Here is a 16,505-nt window from a genome sequence, read left to right as displayed (position 1 = left end):
AGAAGAGACGACGAACCGGCAAGACTGGATTTGGTGTTGACAAGAGAAATTCACGTGAAGGATGAATTGAGGTATGATTGCCCCCTGGGAAAAAGTGATCACGTGCTCAAAGAGATGGAAATGGAGGAGGGAGGAAGGGAACAAGATGAGACTTATAGAAGCGATAGATTAAACTATAGGAAAGCAGGGGTGGAAAACCTCAAGAAGTTTTTTGGTGAAATGGATTGGAATGAGTTAATGAGTACAAGCGAAGTTCAAGGAAAATATGATATTTTCATGAAGGCGTACAACACAGGTGTTATGAAGTTCATACCAAAATACAGACCGAGGGAGAGGGCAAAAAAGGACTGGTTTAATGCAAGATGTGCAAAGGCAAAAGTAAAGAGAGACAAAGTGTGGTCAAGATTAAAAAGAAACAAAAATCAAAGAAACAAAGAAGACTTTAAGGCAGCGAGAAATGAGTACGTGAAAGTGAGAAAGGAAGAAGAGAAATGATACGAAAAGGATATTGTGGAAAAGTGTAAAGTACAACCTAAACTATTTTATAGATTTATAAATGGAAAAATTAAATCAAGAGAAACAATTGAAAGACTGACTTAAGAGAATGTAGAGATCGAGGATCCCAAAGGCATGGTGGAATTATTTAACAAAAAATTTCAACAAGTGTTTACCAAAGAGTCATTATTTAACGAACCACAAGAAAACAACTTAGATGTATATATGGAAGAGGTCAAAATAGATGAAGAGGAGATAAAAAAACTATTGGGGGAATTGGAAGAAGGAAAGTCGTGGGACCGGATGCAGTTTCAGGTTTTATACTTAAAGAGTGCAGAAATGAGCTAGTTGGCCCGATATATGCCATCATTAGGTGCTCAATTAAAACGGACACAGTGCCTAGGGAGTGGAAGAGGGCAGAAGTGGTGCCTATATACAAAAGTGGAAAAAAGGAAGAACCCCTAAATTACAGACCGGTGTCTCTGACCAGCGTAGTATGTAAAATATGTGGGAAATTAATAAAAGAACAATGGATGAGCTTTCTAGAAGAACATAGTTTAATCACAAACAATCAATATGGGTTTAGGAAAGGCCGCTCATGTGTGACAAACTTGCTGAGCTTTTACTCAAGAGTGACAGACAAATTACAGGAAAGAGACAGATGGGTGGATTGCATTTACCTAGACTTAATGAAGGCATTTGACAAAGTTCCACATTCAAGACTGCTGTGGAAACTAGAAAATAAAGGAGGAGTGAGAGGGAAAATGAAGTGCTGGATGGAAAGCTACTTAAGAGGAAGAGAGATGAGAACCGTGGTTCAGGACACTAGATCGGAATGGAGAGCGGTGGAAAGTGGAGTGCCCCAGGGGTCGGTTTTAGCACCAGTACTCTTCCTAGTCTATATTAATGATATGCCAGAGGGAATAAACAGCTACATGAGCCTGTTAGCAGATGATGCTAAACTGCAAAGACATATAAGAAACAGTGAAGACTGCAAGGAGCTGCAAGAAGACCTAAACAAGATATTGAAATGGAGTCAGAAATGGGAGATGAAATTCAACGTGAGGAAATGTCATGTTATGGAAATGGGAAAAAGTGTAGAAAGACCAAAATGGACATATAAAATGGGAGATGGGGAAATATTAAAGAAAGTAAATGAAGAGAGAGACTTGGGAGTAATAATGCAAGATTATATGCAATCAGGAAATCATATAAATCGGATCTTTGGTGATACATATAACATGGTGAGAAATATAGGTGTAGCATTCCACTACATGGACAAAGAAATGATGAAAAAATTAATAACTACTATGATCAGACCTAAACTAGAATACGCAGAAACAGTGTGGTCTCCACATATGAAGAAACACATAAAAAAACTAGAAAGAATACAGAAGATGGCAACAAAAATGGTTCCAGAACTGGAGGGACTGACATATGAAGAGAGACTAAAGGAAATGGACTTGCCAACACTAGAACAAAGAAGAGAAAGAGGAGACCTAATACAAATATATAGGCTATTGAGTAAAATGGAAGAAGTGGATAACGAGAAATTGCTACTAAGAGAGGAACCTTCCAGCAGGAATACTAGAGGACATAGTAAAAAGTTGAGGAAGGGAAGATGCTCAAGAGACATAAAGAAATATAGCTTCCCTCAAAGAAATATAGAGGTTTGGAACAGATTAAGTGAAGAAATAGTATCGGCGAAGTGTGTGCAAAGTTTCAAGGAAAAGTTGGATAATTATAGATACGGAGACGGGACCACACGAGCGTAAGCCCAGGCCCTGTAAAACTACAACTAGGTAAATACACACACAATATTGGATTGGATTATGGACTTTTTGAAGAAGAGAGAAATGAGAACAGTAATCAGGAATAATAAATCAAGCTGGATGGAAGTGACTGGTGGAGTCCCCCAAGGATCGGTGTTGGCTCCGATTATGTTTGTAATTTATGTTAATGACATGACAGAAGGGGTGACAAGCTATATGAATATGTTTGCTAATGATGCTAAAATAATGAGGAGGGTGGCTAATGAAGATGACTGTGTAGCCCTGAGCCAAGATCTTGATAGAATAAGCGAATGGTCACGCAAATGGGAAATGACATTCTATACAGAGAAGTGTAGCGTGATGGAGTTTGGTAAGAGCAGTAGACGAATATCGGGGAACTACTCTCTGAGTAATGAAAGAATCATGAAAAAAACTGAAGAAAAAGATCTGGGAGTGATTATAAGAGACAAGTTATCCTTTGGAAAACATATAGACCGGATAACTGGGGAAACATACAATCTTCTGAGAAACATAAAAGCAGCATTTACATATTTAGATGAAGAAATGGTGAAGAAACTAATGACTTCAATGATACGTCCAAGACTGGAATATGCAGCATTAGTGTGGTCACCTAGATTGAAGAAAGAAATGAGAAAGTTGGAAAGAATACAAAGAGCAGCGACTAAATTACCGGAAACTCTGAGAGAACATACTTATGAAGAAAGACTGGAGAAATTGGGACTAACAACATTGGAGAGAAGAAGAGTCCTAATAGCATTGTACAGGATACAAGAGGGATTGGAGAAATTGGACAGGGAAGACTTAGTGGTACGTGACAGAAGTGTAACAAGAGGCAATGGTAAAAAATTGATGAGCGACTGTAGGAGAGACATCAAGAAATACAGTTTTCCATACAGAAGCATAACAACATGGAACGGACTTGACGAGGAGACTGTGTGTGCAAAAATGATTCATGAATTTAAAGCCAAACTGGATAATAAGCGTTATGGAGACGGGACAGCGCGAGCCTAGTACGGTTCTTTTCCTGTATTTCACAACTAGGTAAATATAAACACACACACACACACACACACACATATATAATGTGTAAACAGAAACAAACTGAATGGAAAGGAACACAACTGGAAAAATCTAACTACAAGCTGTACATGAAAGAAAGAACAGAAGGAAAAGGAGGAAGGGGAATGATACTGACTTTTCCTGTATTTCACAACTAGGTAAATACAACTAGGTAAATACACACACACACACACACACACACACACACACACACACACTGCAGGGAGGAGGTAGGAAGAAAGAAAACAGAGACAGCGGGATGGATGTGAGGGGGAGGCAGGGAGGGGAGGCTGCCGCTCCCGCGTCCGAGAGCCGAGGTGGTGGTGAGAGGAACTCCACACACATACTCATATATTATTTCTTTCTCATTATTTTTGTTATTTTCTGTTAGAATTGATTATTACTGTGAAGTACAAATGGGAGGAAGACACACTTACGTTCTTACACAATAATAACAGTGAAAGTCAAATAAGACACCGTATCATATATGACTTACATCCTAAAAACTATCGTGCAATATCCAGGAAGAAATAACTCATACGCTGGCTAAAGCAAGCCAGGACGCAGTATACGTGTCCTTGGATATGGTACGAGGCATGCAAGGACGCAGTATATGCTTCCTCATGTTGAAGGGGTTTGAGGCTGATAAAAGATGTAAATAACATTCCATAAATACAAACATTCCGGGTGACCCCTGACACTGAGGCTAGACGGTGTGTGTTGGTGCAGTGTGTTAGTGTCTGGCTGGGTTTATGGGAGACAGAACTGGCATTGCAGGCCAGGCTATCCACTGGGACCACGGTGGTGATGGCGGTGGCTTTCGTAGAGTATAGCTGTGTGGGCCCGACACTCAAGGCAGTAGCAGTGGCTGCCTGGCCGTGGCGACCACCACTGCTGGGTTATGGTGCACCTTCTTCGTGTTCCATGGTGAGAGTGTGGCTGTGCAGCACTTGATGGGGGAGGCAGTAGTGCCAGCTCCATCCTCACGAGTGATGAGGTCCAGTGGCTGCATCTACCATATTTCGTGGCATATAACGCGCACTGCCGTATAACGCGCACCCCAAACTTGAAGACAACAATTTTGGAAAACATTGACGATGTACAGTTTCCCGAAATTTATATATTTTTGGTGTAACCTGTACTGCTTGAATTGACAAGTGTCCTTGAGTAAAGCAATGAAAATGGCAGCCAGGCTGGTGTTGTGAGAAATACATCCCCGTATGTACTGGATCTGGATTTGGATACATGATACTGATGATGCACAGCTTCTGATATCATAATTAGCATATTATTCTCACAGTCACTCGTAGGTTATGACAGACAACTAGGCAAGACACAATTCACACGGTTCTGGTGACATACGGCATGCAGCTGTTTGTTGTATGGGTGTGGTTGTGTGGTTTTCAAACAATGCAAATGGCGGCCGGGCTGGTATTGCACGAAATAACTCCTCGTACAAGACTCATGATGTACAGTTTCTGACATCATATTTACCCCATTATTCTCACTAATATTAATAACTAATAATGAACACATGGATATTTTATCTCCAATATGATTTTTATGTAGCTTGTACTGCTCGAATTGGAAACAGTGCTCCTTAGCCATACAAAAGAATGCAAATGGCGGCCGGGTGGTGTTGGCGCCTGGGCCCCGACGGAAAACCAGGATAACAACAAGGCATGGGCGATCCTCCACCAATTTCATTTTTGTATAGTAGTTATTTGATCGCCCCGTATTCTATGGTAACATATTATAAGACAGCTATAGACTACAAAGGATTACAAACAATAATAAAGGTAAGTTTGCAGTTGTTATTGGACAAGACGAAAAATAAAAGACCCTTAAAACACCCCAAAGTAGAAAAAAAATCAATAAAAATTTGTACCTTGGCATATAGTGTGCAGGGGTAAACTTTCAGGCATTTTTTATGTGAAAAAGATGCACATTATACGCCTCGAAATACAGTATGTCTGCTGGGGGGCAGGGTTGGGTGGGGCAGCATGGGAGGAGGTGGGAGGTGGGGAAGGGGGACCACATACTCGTGACACGGTGATGGGGCCGGCAGTGGGTAGATATATGCATCGCATGGCATCTGGGTGTCAGCATTATGAACATCTTTGTACATTTCAGCAAGAACATTCTGTGTCATCTTCTCGTTGTACTTGTGCTTGGCAGCACTGTTTCCTTTGCCAAGTCGTCTGATTTGCTCCCTTTATCACTATTCCACAACCGCCTGACCTACTTCACCAATCATTGGCCTGACGAGCAGCTAGTAATGCATTTTTTGCCTGTTTATTTGTTCAACATTAAGCTTGTTTCATTCCTCACACAACAATAGTGGAACTGAACATTAAAGAACCAAACACAACCATAAAAATAGTTACACAGTGCTTCATATTTTCTCACAAATTTTTTATCCAGGAACCATGTGGAAAGCACTTGATGTGGACAAAGAAAATAATAGCAACAGTGATAACTGCTTAGGACAACACACAACAAATGAGTGGCTGAGTGGTCAGCGTGCAGGTGCAGCATCTTGAAGGACCCAGGTTCAAGCCGCTACGAAAGTGGCCTGAGACAATTATATGCAGATGCTGTCCTAATGACCACATATCAACCCAAACTCCAGCAAAACCCTCTAAAGAGGATTAAGTGGAGCTTCAGGGAGCAGCATAAGCCAAATAAGAATGTCTAACCTGGAGGCAGATGCTTCACCCACTCACCGCTTCCACTCCCAACAGTCCCCCCAAACAAGCACCCACGCAGCTACCTTGTCCATCTCAAGTCCCTCCTGGCAGGATTGATCACTTGCCCCAGCCATGAGTTACACGGGCTCCCCTTGGTCTCTTCCACTCAGGGTTGTCTTGTATAGAAACTCTAGCTATATGGGCACGTGGCGCACCTCACAGGCGTCGATCCTGTTCACAGAGTTGTTTCTGTACGAGACAACCCTGAGTGGAGGAGACCAAGGGGACACCCACGTAACTCATGGCTGGGCCAGCTGATCCTGCTGGGAAGGACTTGGGATGGACAGGACAGCTGGATGGGAGCTTGCTCAGGAGGACCACTGGGAGTATGGGCAGCGAATGAGTGAAGTGACAAACCCTCTGGTGTAGGCTCCCCATTAGCTAGTTAGTTAGACCATGAAGTCTGCAACAGATGCTCCACAAGGACTTTGATCAACAGTTTTGCCCATGACCCAGCCCATGCTAGTGTTGAAGTGATGGAACAAGGATATGAGCTTGCCTCACTCCTGAATTAACAGGGAAGATGCTGGAAATGCCTCCTCCCAATTCACAGTACTCTCTGTCCCAGAGTAAAGGCCAGTCATCAGGTCAAAAGTTTTTCCAGGAATCGCAGCACTTTTTTTTCTTTTTTTTTTTACATCGCAGCCTATTGCGCCATTATGCTTCCTCACTGGTGGGTCCTGATGGTCAGTCCAGCCCGTTGTGGTGCAGGCGAGTATTTATAGTGGCGCCATCTTGCATTGGCTCATACTGCCCCCCCGGAGCTCATCTTTGAGCCTCACCTTGGAGAGGTTATCTAGAGTCCGGGTTGACAGATGGTCTTCAGGGCAGCATGTCGGTAGTCTTAGGCCACTCGGCAGTGACTGAAAAATCCCAGCTGTGTACCGGCCAGGATTCGAACCGATGTCCCTCCTGGAACTCCTGAACGTGATGCCGCCACGCTACAACTCAGCCAGCCACCTAACTGCACCATTAATGGGCTGGGATGACTATCAAGCCCCATCACAAAAGCTTATAGGCTATAGGCCAAATAATAATAAAAAAGATGGCAAAGTATCCAAGAGAAGCAGCAGAGGTAAGATCTAGAGCACACTTTGGCTGTGGTGTGGGATGGTTATTTAAATGAGTAACTGTCCTGGAAAAATATGGGATCACTGTATACTATATACCATTGCAAAGCATGAATTAGCACCTTGGTAGGCGGCCTTCCTTAAGCCAGTCTTGGTGGTGTCTGAACTTGTGTGATGACCTCTCTAGCCTTGGATGGTCACAGAGGGAACAGATGTACTTGTCAGGCACCTGGTCCTCTCCCACAATATTGTAACAGTCTCCGTGTTGCCAACACAAACACACATCACACTGGAAAAGCAGAAAAAAAAGACACATTTATAGGCCATCAAGTACTATGTATATATACAGTCAAACCTCCATAGGGCAGCCCATGGATATTACAATGTTAATGACCTGGATATCTGCAGGGTTTTTTGAGCACTTTTGTGGCCAGCCAAGGTGTTTGTGACTTGCCACAAACCCCACACACCTTTATGCTTGCAATAACCATGTTAGTGGTTGCTGTAAGTATGTATGTATCTATCAACAGATATCCGTGGATCCTCAACATCCGTGGGTGTGTCTCTTATCTAACCTCAATGGATTTGAAGTTTGACTATATATAGAGTAAAAACACAAGGGAAAATAATAATAAAAAGAAAAAAAATTAAATGCAAGAAATGGCAGTGTAAATTTGAAAGGGAGTCTGCATTGAGAGGAGGCTTCCGTGTAATGACTCTCTCCCACCGCACATCACAGCCCGTGGAACACATGTTTGTCAGCTTGCCTGCTCGAGAACCAAGCTTCTGTTTGAAAGTCAGTGCATTTTTTGTCGGGAAAATATGTTTAGGAACTGATTTGTTTGAGATGAGAGGAGTTTGACAACCAAGGAAGGGTGCACTGTAGTAAGAAATATGCAATAATATAAAATATCAAAGCATTAACCCTGGAATAGTAGCGTTGTCAGCCGCACGTGCCTAGTAGCGACGTCCGGAACTTTGAGGGTAGAAATATATATATAGGAATGATACAAAGTCTATTTCAAAAATTTTCACTTGAATTAGATGTTATTCTTAACTCTATGAACTATGAATTAAATGTATTTAACTAAAAAAAAACATTATAAAAATAAAACAAAAAATGTGCAAAAATGACAAAAAATCCTTTAAATCTTTTCACCACTGCCAGCCACAGTGCTGTCTGATGGCAATGACTTGTGCCACACATCGAGTCCAGACATGCCCCAATATGCTCCAGCCTCCCTAAGCTTTATGCCGCACAGGTTGCTGTGCGCCATGCTTAAGAACAAAGGCTCTGTTTTAATCCTCTCGCGCACCAGGACGCCAATGGCATGTAAAATTTTTAGGGCCAAATTGCACCGGGACGCCATTGGCGTCCATTTGAACAAAAATATTACTTTTAAATAGTTATATTCACTCCAATGGTGTCATTTTTTGTTTGAGGGTTAGTTTCCTCACCCTCTCTGAAATTAACTAATTAGCAACACTCTCTGCATCCACAGATTTGAGCGCGGTTGAGAAATCAATGACAGTTTCCGTTCACTCTCATCAGTCAAGCTGCATGTCTTGCTGCTGTGGGCTTTAAACTTTTTGTGGGCTAGCGCGCCCATGCGGCCCAGTGATACTAGTGTTATATAGTGCAACACAGTGATTTGATTGGGTGCAATTTGTGTTCTCTTTACAGGCAGTAGCATATTATATTTTGTGAATTACGTAAGGACGTAAATATGCAATGGCACAGAGGCCCCTGAAACCAGAGCAATATTACCCACTCTTGTACTCAGACAGTGAAAGTAGTGGTGCAAGTGAAACAGAAAGCATTCCCCACTTTGCGAGAGAAAGTGATGAGAGCGAAAAAGACTAAAGGTGGGTACACACTTGTTGCATTTCCACGTATCATATCATCGTTGCATATCACCCAGTGATACGATATGGTGCAACAGGGTTATTGTATCCACTTGTTGCGTATCTGCGTGTTATATCACGCTCCCCGTCCACACGAAGGAATGTGAGTTGTGTATCATTCCTTTGATATGACGGCAAAAGACCGAGAAATGGCAGATCGATCCCATCGCATATGTTTGCATCATATTTAGATATGCAACGGTGCAACGCTTTCCCGTCCACACTGCTACGCAATGATGATAAGATACGTGTAAATGCAACAAGTGTGTACGCGGCTTTAGATTCAGAAGGAAATGAAGGCACGGAATGTGACAGCGTGGAGGACAGGACAGGACAGGACAGGAGTCGTACTTCCGTTCCCGCTGGACCCGCTCCCTCCTCCCCTACTCGATATTTTTACTTTCCGTAAATATTTCATGGTGCTAATTGTAAGATTAGAGATTTGAAGGAACCATAAGAATCCTGATAAGATTCTTCTATTATAAATACCTCTACCTTGAAAAGTTGACCCACAAAGTTTTTAGTTATGGAGGTGGGAACATGACCTAAGTAGAAAAATTGTTTATGCGCACTTTATTCCACGTCCATAAATGGTCCTATTATTATTTCTTTATTGATTCATGAAAAACTACAACAAATAAGGAAGCCATTGATATATTATGTATAATGATAAATGCAGGTTTGGGGGAAGAAAGTAGCTGAGAAACAAAAATTTTCGGCGCACTAAAAAAACTGCCTTGACCAGCGAGAGACCCGATGTTTGAAATGTGCACGGAAAAGAAAATTTATTGAAACCTGTGGTGCGCGAGAGGGTTAAAAAGAATAAAAAAAAAAATAATAATATTGTTCCCTTCCCATTCTCATTGGTGATGCCTGTGGGACCTGTAATGTTGAGATAACTGATATCTAGGGCATCTTGGCATCAGTGCAGCAGCAAGACAACCAGCTAGGGCATCTGAGCAGCGATACCGCACTTTTATCTGCCTTTACTTTTACGTTCTCTGTTTTCCTTTGCTCTCTCGCTCGCTCTCTCTCTCTCTCTCTCTCTCTCTCTCTCTCTCTCTCTCTCTCTCTCTCTCTCTCGGCACCATATGACCCCGCAGCTGCGGAACCAAGACAACACTCTCTCTCTCTCTCTCTCTCTCTCTCTCTCTCTCTCTCTCTCTCTCTCTCTCGTAGAAATCCGACGAAAACTAATAGATATGCAACTATCAGATGACGGCAATGCAGAGGACGCCTGGCTAAACTTTAAAAATCACTTACTCACTCAGCAGGACACATTTGTCCCCTTGTGCGAGAAGCGAATTAACACTAATAAAAGTCCACCTTGGTTTAATAGCGAAATTAAACACTCAGTCAAGGAGAGAAAATTGTCTTACAGGTTAAAGAAAGACCAAAGCACGCCCGAAAACATTAGACTTTACAATGATGCAAGGCGACGAGTAAAAAGATTAGTGCATCAGGCAAAGCGTAGATATGAAGAAAATATTGCAGCCAACTGTAAAAATTTCTTCAGTTACATAAACAACAGAAAGGCGATCAGAAGTGGAATTGGACCTTTAATAAACAGCGACGGTGCACTAGTGACTGACAGCCAACACGTTGCAAACCTATTAAATAATTACTTTTCCTCGGTGTTTAATAATAACAGTCCTCCCACCACCACCACCACCAGTACTAATGTAAATCCCGAGCATGCATTGTCTAACTTTGAAATAAAACCCGATGAAGTCCTTAAAGCCCTCAAATCACTTAAAACAAATAAAGTCCTGGACCTGATAAAGTATATCCAACTCTGCTGAAAGAAACAAAGAGCGAAATACTCTCCTCCCTCACAACCGTATTCAATATGTCCTTGCGACAAGGCATTGTCCCTTCAGATTGGAAAAAGGCTAACGTGACACCGATTTTTAAGAAAGGAGACAAAAGTACCAGGTAATTACAGGCCCATTAGTCTAACCCGGTTGTAGGTAAGCTACTTGAGGCATAATTAGAGACAAAATTGTGAGTTACCTTGAAAGCCACTCATTAATTGGGGACTCACAACATGGCTTCGAAACAAAAGATCCTGCCTATCAAATCTATTAACCTTTTATAACGACCTCTTCACTGTTTATGACGTAACCAAATCACTGGACGTAGTCTATCTTGATTTCAGAAAGCGTTTGATAAAGTCCGCATCATAAATTACTTTACAAATTAAAACAAATAGGTATTGACGGTCAGGTAAACCAATGGATCGCGAATTGGTTGAGCAACAGACAACAAAGAGTAGTGATTGACGGATTTAACTCAGAGTGGGCGCCTGTCACTAGTGGCGTCCCTCAGGGCTCGGTTCTTGGCCCAGTGCTCTTCATTATTTACATCAACGACGTGGATGTTGGACTCAATAACCGCATTAGTAAATTTGCAGGCGACACAAAGATTGGTAACTCGGTTCTCACTGGCGAAGACAGGCAAAGCCTCCAAGAGGATTTGCACAAAATTTCAACTTGGTCGGATAGATGGGAGATGCCTTTAACGTAGACAAGTGCCAGGTCCTTCAAGTTGGAACGAGGAATAAAAAGTTTGATTACGAAATGCGCGTTAAACTCAAAAGCGTTCAATGCGTCAAGGACTTGGGGGTCAAAATCGCGTCAAACCTCAAATTCTCACAGCAATGCATCGATGCAGCAAATAAAGCGAACAGAATGTTGGGCTTCATTAAAAGAAACTTTTATTTAAGAATAAAGATGTAATACTCCGCTCTACAACAGTTTAGTCAGACCCACTTGGAATATGCGGTACAGTTTTGGTCTCCTCACCATGCAAAGGATATTGCTAAATTAGAAGGTGTTCAGCGTCAGCAACGAAAATTATCCCTTCCTTGCGCAACAAATCCTACGAAGAAAGGCTTTCTACCCTTAACATGTTCTCTCTTGAGAAGCGTCGCCTCCGAGGAAAACTGATCGAATGTTTTAAAATACTTAATGGTTTCACGAATGTAGACAGATCAACATTGTTTATGATCGATGACACTTTACGAGCGAGGAACAATGGCGTAAAACTCAGATGTAGACAAGTAAATTCAGACTGCACCAAATTTTTCTTCACCAACGTTGTAGTGCGAGAATGGAATAAGCTCCCATCATCAGTGGTCCAGTGTAACACGATTGACTCCTTCAAAAATAAGCTCGACCGTCACTTCCTTCAACTTAATATCAACTAGAGTAGAAATGCAACGTTTTGGAGTCTTCTGATTAATGTAAAATCACTTAGGTTTAAGGACAGACCACCAAGTCTGGACCATGGGGTCTGTGTGGTCTGATTTTCTATGTAAATCTATGTAAATCTCTCTCTCTCTCTCTCTCTCTCTCTCTCTCTCTCTCTCTCTCTCTCTCTCTCTCTCTCTCTCTCTCTCTCAGATGACGGCAATGTAGAGGAAGCCTGGCTAAGCTTTAAAAATCACTTACTCACTCAGCAGAACACATTCGTCCCCTTGTGCGAAAAGCGAATTAACACTAATAAAAGCCCACCTTGGTTTAATAGTGAAATTAAACACTCAGTCAAGGAGAGAAAATTGTTTTACAGGTTAAAGAAAGAACAAAGCTTGCCCGAAAACATTAGACTTTATAACGATGCCAGGCGACGAGTAAAAAGATTAGTATGTCAGGCAAAGCATAGATATGAAGAAAATATTGCAGCCAACTGTAAAAATAATCCGAAATCTTTCTTTAGTTACATAAACAACAGAAAGGCGATCAGAAGTGGAATTGGACCTTTAACAAACAGCGACGGTGCACTAGTGACTGACAGCCAACACATTGCAAACCTCTTAAACAATTACTTTTCCTCGGTGTTTAATACAAACAGTCTTCCTCCCGCTACCACCAACACCAGTACTAATGTAAATCTTGAGCATGCATTGCCTAATTTTGAAATAACAACCGACGAAGTCCTTAAAGCTCTCCATTCACTTAAAACAAATAAAAGTCCCGGACCCGATAAAGTATATCCTATACTGCTTAAAGAAACAAAGAGTGAAATACTCTCCTCCCTCACAACCGTATTCAATATGTCCTTGCGACAAGGCATCGTCCCTTCAGATTGGATAAAGGCTAACATGACACCGATTTTTAAGAAAGGAGACAAAAATATACCAGGTAACTACCGACCCAGTAGTCTAACTTCAATTGTAGGTTAGCTACTTGAGAGCATAATTAGAGACAAAATTATGAGTTACCTCGAAAGCCACTCATTAATTGGGGATTCACAACATGGCTTCCGTAACAAAAGATCCTGCCTATCAAATCTATTGACCTTTTATAACGACTTCTTCTCAGTTTATGACGTAACCAAATCATTGGACGTAGTCTATCTTGATTTCCAGAAAGCATTTGATAAAGTCCCACATCATAAATTACTTTATAAATTAAAGCAAATAGGGATTGACGGTCAAGTACACCAATGGATCGTGAATTGGTTGAGCAACAAACAACTCAGAGTGGGCGCCAGTCACTAGTGGCGTCCCTCAGGGCTCGGTTCTTGGCCCAGTGCTCTTCATTATTTACATCAACGACATGGATGTTGGACTCAATAATCGCATTAGTAAATTTGCAGATGACACAAAGATTGGTAACTCGGTTCTCACTGACGAAGACAGGCAAAGCCTCCAAGAGGATTTGCACAAAATTTCAGCTTGGTTGGATAGATGGGAGATGCCCTTTAACGTAGACAAATGCCAGGTCCTTCAAGTTGGAACGAGAAATAAGAAGTTCGATTATGAAATGCGCAGCGTTAAACTCACAAGCGTTCAATGTGTTAAGGACCTGGGGGTCAAAATCGCGTCAAACCTCAAATTCTCACATCAATGCATCGATGCAGCAAATAAAGAAAACAGAATGTTGGGCTTCATTAAAAGAAACTTTTTATTCAAGAATAAAGAAGTAATACTTCCGCTCTACAATAGTTTAGTCAGACCCCACTTGGAATATGCGGTACAGTTTTGGTCTCCTCACCATGCAAAGGACATTGCTAAATTAGAAGGTGTTCAGCGTCGAGCAACAAAAATGATCCCTTCCTTGCACAACAAATCCTACGAAGAAAGGCTTTCCACCCTTAACATGTTCTCTCTTGAGAAACGTCGCCTCTGAGGAAAACTGATTGAATGTTTTTAAATACTTAATGGTTTCACGAATGTAGACAGAACAAAATTGTTTATGATTGATGACACTTTGCGAACGAGGAACAATGGCATAAAACTCAAATGTAGACAAGTAAATTCAGACTGCACCAAATTTTTCTTCACCAACGTTGTAGTGCGAGAATGGAATAAGCTCCCACCGTCAGTGGTCCAGTGTAACACGACTGACTCTTTTGAAAACAAGCTTGACTGTCACTTCCTTGAACTTGATATTAACTAGAGTAGAAAAGCAATGTTTTGGAGCCATCTGATTAGTGTAGATTCACTTAGGTTTAAGGACAGACCACCTAGTCTGGACCATGGGGTCTGTGTGGTCTGATTTTCTATGTAAATCTATGTAAATCTCTCTCTTAGACAAATCTTGGTCTGGTGGGGGTGACAAGCAGGGGGGTAGCTGGCCGTCTACATAGGCGACGTGAACGACGCGGGTCGCATGAACTACCCCCTCGCTGCTTCCTTTCTTTTTCCTGTCTGATGTGAAGTAGAGGGTGCTGAGGTGGGCTGATGTTGGTGTGAGGGGCCAGGCTGGAGTTCACTGGGGTCAGTAGGGTGGATGGGTGATACTAGGGCAAGTGGGTATATGCTGGGAGGTAGATATTTGTTAGCCGTGCAAGCAGTAGTTGGGGCCTGGTGACCAGGACGGAGGTGACAAATGTACGACATTTCAAGGTCACTCTGATCATCACCACTTCTCTTTTCTACACTCTCATCACTCACACTATCATCACTTTCCTTTACACTTTCCTGTTGCAGCTCATCGACATCACTGTCAAGCAGAAGAATCACTTCCCATAAATCATAAATTTCGTTCAGATCGTACTTCCTCTTAACCGACGCCATTTTAAAGAAGTTACATTTAACCCTGAAAAAAAAAAAATCCTGAAAAATAATTGACACATTACAGGAAATGTTTTGTAGGCACACTCACATTAAGGCACTAATTTAGTAGCGTTGTATGGAATACCGGACAATTGGCTACAGCAGATGAAAAAAACGGGAGCAACACGAACACACATCACACACAAAGGACAGAGTACAAACTGAAATGTCGTGGCAGCCGACTTAGAGCCTGGGCGTCTATTCCACAACGCAAAGTAGGCCCAAATTTGGAATCCCGGACAACGCTACTATTCTAGGGTTAATGTAACATTGATAAAGTGACATGTTAATTAAAAAAGTGGTATGGTAAATACTAGAAAAAAGTAATGAACCATGTGGCTCAGAGCACGGCCTCATCAGCTGAGAAAATAACGAATGACAAGCATGTCACAATCACAACATTTAAATCATCACAGCCTCTCAGTTTTTTGTCAATAGTTCAAGTAAATTTCCCTTAATTTCAGTTTTCCATCATATTTCATACAGAATTTTACCCAGTAGCTGCAGGGATCATGTTTCTTAAAGGCCCCTCTAAGCGAATTAATGAGAAAAATCATCACTCATGCAAATCATTATATAATATAATTAATGCATTTGTGATCAGTTTATGCATCCTCTATTTTGGGGGGTTTATGTCAAAGAAAAAATTTGGTCCGTTGCTGGTACGCGGTAAAGCCACAAATTTGGCCCGTCACTGCTACCAGGTTAAGATGCATTCTCCATGTTGATGCATCTTATATGCAGTGATGGGATTCAGCCGGTTCGCAAGAACCTGTTCTTGGAATTTCTTTAATCCCAAGAACCGGTTGTTACTGTTAGCTTAAATCAGGGGTTCTCAATTTTTCCCCCATGAACACCTTTTACTTATAACTTATTTTGGTAAACCCCTCATAGATCTGTTACTGGCTTTTGATAGTCAAAAACATGACTAAATCCAGATTTGATGTCGGGTGGAGACGAACATGGGTTCAAGACGAATGTGGCATCACCGATTTGAATGAGAGCGCCATTACAAAGGCTACACCGACAGCAACCGCTGCCAGCTGGTTTTGTTAACTTCCCCCTCACAGCAACCAGCTGCCATCCGCCTCACCTGTGTCTTCCTGAAGAAGACAGGCCAGCTGTCACACCTGTGATAACCTCACAGGACTTCCCCAGGACGTACTCATAATGATTTTCAGATCTTCGCGGCTCTAACAACAACAACAAAAACAACAACATTTCTGTAGCTGGTAGGATTTTTTTTTTTTTTTTTTTTTTTTTTTTTTTTTGAGAGGCTGTAGCTATTATTTTCTGTAGTCACGCATCACGACATAAAGAATGGTGATCTTAAATATGTTAAGATCACTTTGATAACCATTTGAATCTATAA

The 16,505-nt window shown here is 41.7% G+C and overlaps 1 protein-coding gene across 7 annotated transcripts in view; it reads right to left on the bottom strand.

Moving 5' to 3' along the window:
* Positions 1-16,505, bottom strand: part of LOC126998812 (uncharacterized) — a 140,873-nt gene that overhangs the window by 26,270 nt on the left and 98,098 nt on the right. For all 7 annotated transcript variants that reach the window (XM_050860940.1, XM_050860941.1, XM_050860906.1 and 4 more), the window contains one exon: positions 7,290-7,456. In XM_050860940.1, the coding sequence (XP_050716897.1) occupies positions 7,290-7,456 (167 nt within the window). The remainder of the gene's footprint in view (positions 1-7,289; positions 7,457-16,505) is intronic.

This window comes from Eriocheir sinensis, chromosome 2 (assembly GCF_024679095.1).
Source record: "Eriocheir sinensis breed Jianghai 21 chromosome 2, ASM2467909v1, whole genome shotgun sequence".
Lineage (NCBI taxonomy): Eukaryota > Metazoa > Arthropoda > Malacostraca > Decapoda > Varunidae > Eriocheir > Eriocheir sinensis.
The sequence above is the reverse complement of the archived record's forward strand: the minus strand, read 5'-3'. Positions and strand labels throughout refer to the sequence as shown.